This window comes from Ricinus communis, chromosome 4 (assembly GCF_019578655.1).
Source record: "Ricinus communis isolate WT05 ecotype wild-type chromosome 4, ASM1957865v1, whole genome shotgun sequence".
Lineage (NCBI taxonomy): Eukaryota > Viridiplantae > Streptophyta > Magnoliopsida > Malpighiales > Euphorbiaceae > Ricinus > Ricinus communis.
This window is the reverse complement of record NC_063259.1, coordinates 27911416-27921551: the sequence shown is the minus strand read 5'-3', so window position 1 is coordinate 27921551 and position 10136 is coordinate 27911416. Positions and strand designations below refer to the sequence as shown.

Below are 10136 nucleotides of genomic sequence, written 5' to 3'. Positions count from 1 at the left end.
TCTATTATAGCACTTAAAATTAATTGTAATATCATAAAATAAAATAAAAAACCTTTAAACATCTAGTAGACTAAATTTAATATTTGTTAGATAAAAATAAAAATATATTGATAAATTTAAAAGTGAGGATTAGAATTCCAACATGATTAAATTTAAAATAAATAAATAAAGATAAATTTAAAAAATCTAATATATATAATATTTTGTTGGTTTTTCAGTCACTCAAATAAATATTATGTTTTCCAAATTTAGGCAAATGACAAAAGCAATCCTTTTAACCATGGTTAAAAAAAACAGACAAACCATGATTAGGGTTTTAACCATGTAAAAAATGGTAAGAGTTTTTTCATATAAAAGGAAGTAGAATGCAAGGCAAAAACACATTTCTTTTTCAATTAAAGATTATATTGTAGCAGTTTTTTCTAGTCAATTCTCATTAGGCTCTTAAAAAAAACAGGAAAAGGCAAAAAAAAAAATTCAAAACCCCAAAAATAAACAACAGTGCAACTTTATTTTATATATATATATATATATTTTTTTTTTTTTCCTTTTTTTTTGTCTGTGGCTTATAAAATTGGGTAAAATCAAAATTGAAGAGCTAAAATCATCAATGGCGTCCCTGTGCTTTAACTCTCTGCAAATGGGTAAAATCTTTTTCTCTATATTCGTTACATTCTATGCAAAAATTGCATTTTTACACTCATATCTGCTCTGTTTGGAAAATTTTGATCATTTATATTTTGTGCATTTTATCGTTCACTAATGATAACAATTGTATAGGGTTCTACTTTTAATTATCGGAATAGGGCCCTTTGGACGTGAAATGCACACTCCTTATAGAATTTGATACGCTCATTGTCGCTTCATCATTTTTTTTTTTTTTATATGAAATTCAAGTCCATTTTCTTTATGGAGAAAAAAAGTTTAATTTTGGTGCTTCTGTTGCTCCATTATTGATTAGAGTTTATTTGTTTTTCAATTGTCTGTTAATTTGAAGTGTATGATACTGAGATTATACTGCTAAAGGTGAAGAAAAAATAGAATCATTATTCTTTTTGGCTGCTTTTGAATCAAGGGAATGCAGATATAGCTTAGAACTATATCAAGATTTTTCTGAAAAGGAATCTTTCATGAGGTCAAGATTTTGTTTTTCCCTATCTGATTTGTTATTGATTCTTAGTTACCAAAAGTATCACGGGTATTTTCCTTGTATCGAACAATCTTGTTTTATTCATTGATCTTTGCTGTTGGATATGAATGCGAAACATGCATGGCATTTTGATCATGGTTACCCTAATCTGGCATGTCTGGATGTTTGATATGGAAGATTTGGAATTTCATAACTTGGTTAGTGTTAACTATAATTGGGCTTTCATTTTATCGGTTTATGAAGTTCTCACTATAAAAAGGATCATTAAGGTTTTCATGTTTTTGCATACTGTTGATTTGTTTTTATAGTTGGATATGAATCAGTAACATGCATGGCTTCGTAATCATGTTTCCTGCAATCTGTCATGTCCGTAAGTTCTGTACGGAAAAGTTGGAACTTCACTACTTTTTTCTAATCATTAACATTTGTTGGTTTAATTGGTTCTTAGATCAACAAGAGTTGAAAAGATTACATAGCTGATGGCAGTGTAATCATTTGCTAGTTTTGTATTTCTTAATCTCCTATGCTTAGTTTGGAATTTCGTTATCGAGCACTACACATTTCATAAACGTTTTATGGTAATTTCACTTGATCATTTAATAAGTCTTTAGATAGAAGATCTTTGCAATTATGTAATTGATGGCATTCTAGTGATATTTCTATAATGCCATTTTCCAAATATGTTATACGTATCTAGGGAGTTCGTTACCGAATACTTGGAATTTCATAAATATATTCTGGTTATTTCATTTGATATTTTGATAGATTGTCAGAGCGACAGGTGTTAGCAACATGTATTTGATGCCATTGTGATGGTGTCATTTTTTGAAAGTTCATTACCGAATACTTGGAACTTCATCACTGGTTTCCGGTTATTTTATTTGATCATTTAATAGGTCCGGATGAACACGTGTCAAAAGTTTGTTATTGACTGCTCATGCAAAGCATTTGTTAGGGTTTTATTGTTTTGAGCGTTGTCTTTGATGAGTTGTGTCCGTATTTTTTAGCGAGAACTTCGGATTTGTTTCGTTATTTGGAGATTTTCTTATGATGATTTTCCTGTATTAGGGCTTGCATGATTGAAGGCAGGGTCACAACTGGAGCTGTTGGCTAATTCAGATATTGACAATTGATTCTTGTTGCTATCATCGGCTTATATTTAGAAAGAAGGAAAGCCATCGGAGAGGCATAGTAAAAATGGAATGTAACAAGGACGATGCCTTTAGAGCTAAGGAGATGGCAGAGAAGAAGTTCCTTGAGAGCGATGTTGCTGGGGCAAAAAGATTTGCATTGAAGGCTCATAACTTGTATCCTGGGCTTGATGGTCTTTCTCAATTTCTGGCAACCCTTGATGTGTATGTCTCTGCCAAGGAAAGAAGAAATGGGGAAATAGATTGGTACGGAGTGCTGGGTATAGAACCACCAACTGATGATAACACAATCAGGAAGCAATACAGGAAGCTGGCTATCATTCTTCACCCTGATAAAAATAAATCAGTGGGTGCTGAAGGGGCTTTTAAGATTCTATCTGAAGCATGGGGATTGTTGTCTGATAAAGCCAAGAGAAGCGCCTACGACCAGAAGCTGAATTTATGTGATTATCGGAAATTTCCAAATTACGTATCGGCAATGCCAACCGGTCAGAATGGTTTGCATAATTTCTTCAACAATAATAACTCCACTTCAACAACTCGGAATAGTGCGATGCATCCAAAGTCTGATCCACCATCTCATTTTTCCAAACCTAGAACCTTTTGGACAATCTGCAACTTTTGTAAAACACAATTTGAGTACCTTAATGCTTATCTCAACCAGAACCTTCTTTGTCAGAACTGTCGTCAGCCCTTTTATGCTGTTGAGATGCCACCCCCACCTATAAATGGCAACAGTCCATCCACTAAATGCACTTCCTACACTCGACGAAAGAATTCTTCTCAGCATACAATAACTGAAAAGTCATATGCTACATTTAAGGACCCAGTTTCTATGACAAATATGCAATCTGCGGCTCATTCAAGTGCATTTGCTGAAGCAGGCAGTGTTGGAAGTGTGCCATCAGTCGTTCCAAAACCCGCCATCGGAGAGGAGTTCCTTCAGAGGAAATTTCACACTTTTAAGGAAGCAGGCACTAGTTTAGCTAGTGAATCCTCTAATGCTGGTTTTGCTTCTACACCCAAAGTAGATAGGCTGAAGAAGAAAAGGCGCGTTGATGATCAAAAGATGAATTATATGGCAAATCAAATGGCAAGCAGACACGGAGGAGTTGGTGAATTTGGTAGCCGAAAGGGTGGTTTTGAAACTGGAAGGAGAACCATTTCTGATGTCAATAAATTTAATCAGATAAGAGAGCTGTCACAGAGAGAAATTCGGAACATATTGACGGAGAAGGCTAAGAAGGATATTTGCATGAAACTGAAGGACTGCAGGTCTCCGTCTGCTGTATTAAATAGCTCAGAGAAAGAGATGGAGAAGGAAGAGAAAGGAAAGGAAAAGGCTTCTTCAAATGGCACAAAAGTTGATGGAAACAAATGCCTGGTAGATTCCAAAACTAGAGCTCATGCAGAGCCTTTCCTTGCCAACTCAGACGTCGATCCTGATATGAAGGGTGCTGATCCAGTGTCAATGACTGTCCCAGATCCAGATTTTCATGATTTTGATAAGGATCGGACAGAAAAATCATTTGGCGGTAACCAGGTTTGGGCTGCTTATGATGATGATGACGGGATGCCTCGACATTATGCTATGATTCACAGTGTGATCTCACGGAAACCACTCAGAATGCGAATCAGTTGGCTTAATTCCAAAAACAATCGTGAATTGGCGCCATTAAACTGGATTGCTTCTGGTTTTTACAAGACCAATGGAGACTTCTGGATAGGCAAGCATGAAATTAACAAGTCTCTTAATTCTTTTTCACATAAGGTTAAGAAGTGGGCAAAGGGCATTAGAGGGACCATTCAAATTTATCCGAGCAAGGGTGATGTGTGGGCTCAGTATAGGAATTGGTTGCCTAATTGGAATGAGCTTACCCCAGATGAAGTGATACACAAGTATGACATGGTGGAAGTGCTTGAAGACTACAACGAGGAGAGAGGTGTGCCTGTTGCTCCTCTTGTTAAAGTTGCTGGTTTTAAGACAGTATTTCGCCGGGATCCTGACACAAGTAAAATCAAGGCAATTCCAAGAGAGGAGCTGTTTAGACTTTCCCACCAGGTCCCTTCTTACTTTCTGACAGGTCAGGAAGGTCATACTGCTCCGAAGGATTGCTGGGAACTTGATCCTGCATCTATGCCTATGGAACTACTTGAAGTACTAACTGAAGCTCAGGTGAAAGAAATGGTGGAGAATGCTGAAAAGGCTAAGGATCCACTTGCAGATGTCAAAAAATCTAAGAAAATACAGTCGATAGAAAATGGTGAAACAACCAAGGAAAAGGGAGTGGTGGAAAACTCTGGTAAACGAAATGGAGTAGAAGTGAGGAAGGATAAGGGTAAGGAAACCATGGGAGAGAAGGTAATAGTGTACAAAAGGAGGGGAGAAAGGAACTAGGCCATTTAAAGTTATAGTTGGAAAAGGTAAAGAGGTTGAAAAGTGTATACAGGAAATAATTTAGCAGTTGTTCTTTTTTATCACAGCGGTGGGTTATAGTTTTGTTTCTGTAGTTATTGGATGCCCCTGAGACTTATCGCAGCCTGTAACATGAAGATTGTTTGGAAGGCTGAATTCGCATAGAGGGTACTGGGTAGGTTAGGAGCTTAACATCCAGTAGGCTAAGTTCATTATTTGCTGCCCACCATGCTTTTAATTTTTTTTTTTTTTTCCTGAATACCCTATAAAGCAATGTTCATGCAGCTGGTCAAATTTTTTTGCCTTAGGAGCTGCACTTCTATTGAATACACCTTATAAAGGCTTTACAATCTTCCCTTTCTTCTGCTGTGTTTGGTTGTTAAGTAGAACGTATTCTCATTTGATTTCTTGCCACCATCATGCAACTTAACTGTCATCTTGAAACGAAGAATGTTGTTTAAATTGTTTGCCTTAATCTATTTCAGTACTGGCATGGAAAGTTAAGCAGTAGGGTGGTGACTAGGGACAGCTGGTTGATATAACACGAACCCTGAAGTTGATGGTGACATGTTCTCTCGTTTGCTAGGAGAATGCAATTTGGAAATGTCACCTTTCATGAAAAGTTAACAAATTTTGAGCAATATGCAACACAATGCTATAAAGAATCCTAATAATTATTGCTAAACTCTCATATCAACTGTAATTAGTTAAAATATATAAAAATAATACTTAATTTTAAAGAATTTATAAATAATAAAGAAAAAGAAGGGGGGGTTGGGGGTGCACAGGATAAGCAAAATATAGGGGAATCATTCTCTTCCAACAGAAAGGACAGAAATAAAAGAGTCCTAATAATCAACCAAATCAAACGACCCTAAATACAACACTCTCTCTTCCTCTTCAACCTTATCCTTTCATCTCTCCCATCCATTTCTATCTCTCCCCCCCAAACCCAACATCACACTCAGAGTCTCTCGAAACGCCAACATTTGTCAATCAAAAGAAATTCGATCAAATCAAAATACAAATTTTTTTAAAAAAATTAAAAAATTAAAAAAAAAAAAAAAGCAATTAACCAATCAGATGGATGCCAACAGCCAGCAGCAAGCCCAATCGGCCTCATACCCACCACAACCACCGACCACTGGTGCACCTGCACCACCAGCACCTACACCTTTCCACCATCTCCTTCAACAACAGCAACAACAGCTTCAAATGTTTTGGTCGTATCAAAGACAAGAGATCGAACAAGTTAATGATTTCAAGAATCACCAACTCCCTCTTGCGAGAATCAAGAAAATCATGAAAGCTGACGAGGATGTGCGCATGATCTCAGCGGAAGCACCCATTTTATTTGCAAAAGCGTGTGAGCTTTTCATTTTAGAATTAACAATAAGGTCTTGGCTTCATGCTGAAGAGAATAAAAGGAGGACTCTTCAAAAGAATGACATCGCTGCTGCTATAACAAGAACTGATATATTTGATTTCTTGGTTGATATTGTGCCTAGAGATGAGATCAAAGATGAGGCTGCTGGTTTAGGAGGGATTATTGGGGCCACTGCTAGTGGTGTTCCTTATTATTATCCACCAATGGGTCAGCCTACTACTCCTGGTCCTGGAGGGATGATGATTGGTAGGCCTGCTGCTATGGATCCTACGGGTGTTTATGTGCAGCCACCTTCTCAGGCTTGGCAATCTGTTTGGCAGACTGCTGCTGACGATGGGTCTTATGCAAGTGGAGGGAGCAGCGGCCAAGGGAATCTTGACGGACAAGGGTATGTATGTTTGCATTTTGTTTTTGTCAATACGTGTGGATTTTGATTCTGGTTTTTGTTGTCTTCCATTGATTCTGTGAGGGGTATTGTAGCTTTTAATTAAAGGGCTTGCTTTTTGAAATTTTTTATTTCATTTGGGCAAAATGTTATTCTGTAATTTAGGTAAAATGGGTGTGTATATTGCGTTGTTTGAACTTTGTGTTTAGCTTTTCTGGGTTTTTGTTTAAGGTGGCTCCTTTAGAGTTTTTGCATCATGGGACAATTCTTAATTTAGTACATGAAGGTTAACCAAATAACTTTGTTGTGTTGGATTTAGTTGAAGGAGAAATCTTTAAGTTGTACGGATGGAGGTTCTGTAAGTTTTGTGCTGTTCTGTAATTTCATTTATTTTGTTAAATGGTCTGTCTCTCCATTCCATGCTTAAAGCTTCTTTCTTTCCGCTGGGTTTTCTTCATTTATGTGAGTTGCAATAACTTACAAAGAGCCCTTTTGTCGGATTCATGCTGCTGGAGGTATCAGTTAACATCTTGAACTATGGAAGAGTCACTATAATTGGTCAGTCTGTTCCTATCACCTCTTTTAGGTAGTGGCAAAGGGATGCTGTTTACGACTTGAGCAGCCTATTTGCATCCTCCCTGCAGAAAGCATCGCCAGATATACATTATAAAGAGCATGTTTAATTTAGTATCAGAACTGTTTTCGAATTAAATCAGATAATAGGGATGGTCTCCATTGGCAGGAAAAAAGTTTTGGAAAGAATAAAGAAAGTGTAGTATAAAGGAGAGACTAGTTATATTGATAAAGAAAAAACTTCGGTTGTTGACCCTGAATATTTCAGTGATATCAATGTTTTGAATTTGATCATAATAGCCATCTTGGGATGAGGTTTAGAGCATGAGGAAGATGCTTATAGAATAGCTTAACATGGCAAAACTGTGAGAACAGTTTGTTCAAGACTTCAGTTTAATGGCATTGCTTTGTGAGGCAAAACTGTTCTTGACAAGAGAGGATGTGCAATTCTTGGGTGGCATTTGCATGACAATTTGGCAAAGTATTTTATTCTGTCTGTAACCATATTCATGTTGGAGAAAGGATGGCAGGTGGCTTTGCAAGTCATTTCCACTTAAGCTGTCATCTCAAGTTCTTTCCCTATTAGCTTTTTCAATCTTGATGGTCTAGCTCCAAGCATTGTTTCTGAATCCATGAGGAACCCACTGTCACTTCGGCACATGTATTTTTATAGGCTAGCCTATGTTATCAGCTTGAGTTTAGCTTCATCCTGGTGGATGTGCAAATCAATCTGAACAGCCAGCCTATCTGCTTACTTTCTAGTTTTGACATCTTGGTTTAGCCTCACTTGCATTGACACATATTACATATTTGAAGTTTTAGTGCGAACTCGTAATAATTGGTGAATACAAACTGTTGTCAGAAATATTTTAAAGATGAAAGGATTCTGAATTATGCACGAGTTTTTTTCTTCTGTTTTTGTCTTAAGCTCACAAAAAACTCGTAAGTAGGGATTCACTTGGGTATTGTTCAAGATCATGTATGGTTTGATTTTGTTGATATCTATTTTCCCAATAAATTGAAGGAGTCATAGTTTTTAACTAAAACCATTGATTTTCTTTTATTATTTCAAATTTTATTTTTAACTACCTCTGACAAAGCTTAATATCTTTGATTTTTTGGAATGGTAACACAATGCAAAATCTACCCTAAATATATGTAACATCCCTATCCCCTTTCCCATAGGAGCTGTACCGAGGAATACTATGAAAAAAGAAAAAATTACTAGACTTCCTTGAACAGTGCATTTTCTCTTATAAATCTTTTTCTCTATATTACCATTCCTTTGTTCACTTGTTATATAGTCACGAGATTATGTTCCAAACAGCAAACACGGTTGGTGTGATAAGGATTATGAGTGTAGTACCTGACTGGTGCCAGGGGTGGGATTGAGTTGAGTTATTGTGTCTTGACTTCTATCATGGGCGAAACTAGATATATTTTTAGAAGGAAAGAGGCCTGCACAGACTTAGACAACGTATACTCCTGTTTCATTATCAAACTACAAGAAGGTCCAACATCAATAAACCAGTCAAGAAGTCATTGCTTTAAAAGATCAGCACCTATGCCGTTTTTAGTTCAGAATTGGATATCTTACTCTTTTAACTGAGTGACATATTCATTACAACTTATGGATATGAATGCTTACCTTCCACATCAATCTTAATGTTCACATACAGCCAGATACAAGTATGCATGCTTCTCCCTAGATTCTTTTTACCATTCTTTCCTGTCCCAACATTTGTTTATTCTGGGGAAATCTTGTTTTGGATCATGGATGGGACAGGGAAGACCAGCCTTATCCCTTCTTCTTGTCATTCGTATGCAGAATTTTGATGTGATTAGTTAGTCTGACTTGAAATGAGATCCTAGATTAATAGTGGCACTGGCAGCACTTCTTTCACATCTCAAAGAGTGGATACTCTCTGTCTATAACATGTAACCCACTTTGTCGCAGTGAGATTGCTCTTTACATTTATGTCAAAGAAGTTTAGGATGAGTACTATTGGAGGAAAATGATGTTTTTGTTCATTATTCTAGAGATAAGGTGAAATACACAGTGCTCATATGGATTCTATATATTTGAATTTTCTCCCTAAACTGATCAACTTATCAGGCTGTTTTCCTTTGCTTGTCACATTAAGTCGGAATTTCTTTTGAGTATCTTGGGAAGTATGTCTGCTTTTGTTTCTAATTTCTGCCCTTCTTGTTGGTGGTTCTGTGAAAATCACGTCTTCTGTCAAAATACTTCATTTCTAGAATGATTGTTCTCTTGCCTGTTGGTCATAGATCAAACCAATAAATAATAAATTGAGCTGAGAACATCAATATCTTCTTGTACTTAATACTGTATGTCATGTTTAAAAATAATAGAAATTTCTATTGTTGAAATTCTGTGGAACTTGCAGATTTCTCAGTTCTTGTTAATGAAATGTAACGTTGTATTGCATACTGTTTTGTGCAGTTAATAAGCTGAACTCAGACATAGTGGTGTTGGGTGGTGCAGCAGAAGGCAATTGGCCTGAGCTAATGCTACTTGGATTTTTGCTTGCTTCCAATCTTTAATGTGATTGCCTGCTATTATTTGTCGAAACTACCTTTAATTGTAATGGGTTAACTAGAAACTTAATTGAAACTTTTTTAACTTCATTTTGTAGCAGCCAATACCATCGCTGCCATGAATTGCCTAATTATATCTAATGTGCAGTTTCTTGATTGATAATCTGAGTGGTTTTGCTGGAACTTTTTTAAATGTTGCTTGCTTTTTCTTTTTGTTTTGTTAATACGATCAACCGAAAAACAACAGGAGCAAGGCTTAGTTAAGTAGTTTGATCAGTAAGTACTCTTTTACCCATCGAGAGTATTTCACATGCTCTTTCTTTGAATTGAAATGAAGGCTTGCTTTCGGCATCCTTCCGTGCTAATCTTGAAAGTTAGCTGTCCATGAAGGGTACTTTTGACTCCAATCAATTTTCTGCATCATTTGTTTGTTTTCTCTTTCCTTCTCTTTTTTTTTTTTTTTTTTTTCTTTTTCTTTTTCTTTTTGGGACTATTTTGATTGTGCTTGAAGACTT

General features: G+C 36.3%; 2 protein-coding genes across 2 annotated transcripts; both read left to right on the top strand.

Annotated features, from left to right (window-relative positions):
• The first annotated feature begins 217 nt into the window (after window positions 1–217).
• LOC8269220 lies at window positions 218–5784 on the top strand. The gene is made up of 2 exons (XM_002511125.4): window positions 218–644; window positions 2219–5784. Exon 2 carries the CDS (start codon window positions 2348–2350, stop codon window positions 4697–4699), a length of 2352 nt encoding a protein of 783 aa, XP_002511171.1. The 5' UTR covers window positions 218–644; window positions 2219–2347; the 3' UTR covers window positions 4700–5784.
• On the top strand, window positions 5757–9784 carry LOC8269221 (nuclear transcription factor Y subunit C-1). Its single transcript, XM_015726676.3, has 2 exons — window positions 5757–6492; window positions 9527–9784. Exons 1-2 carry the CDS (start codon window positions 5801–5803, stop codon window positions 9528–9530), a joined length of 696 nt encoding a protein of 231 aa, XP_015582162.1. The 5' UTR covers window positions 5757–5800; the 3' UTR covers window positions 9531–9784.
• The last annotated feature ends 352 nt before the right edge of the window (window positions 9785–10136 follow it).

Coding starts and splice junctions, on each gene's coding strand:
- LOC8269220 (XM_002511125.4), top strand. CDS start 2,348: ATGGAATGTAACAAGGACGATGCCTTTAGAGCTAAGGAGATGGCAGAG.
- LOC8269221 (XM_015726676.3), top strand. CDS start 5,801: ATGGATGCCAACAGCCAGCAGCAAGCCCAATCGGCCTCATACCCACCA.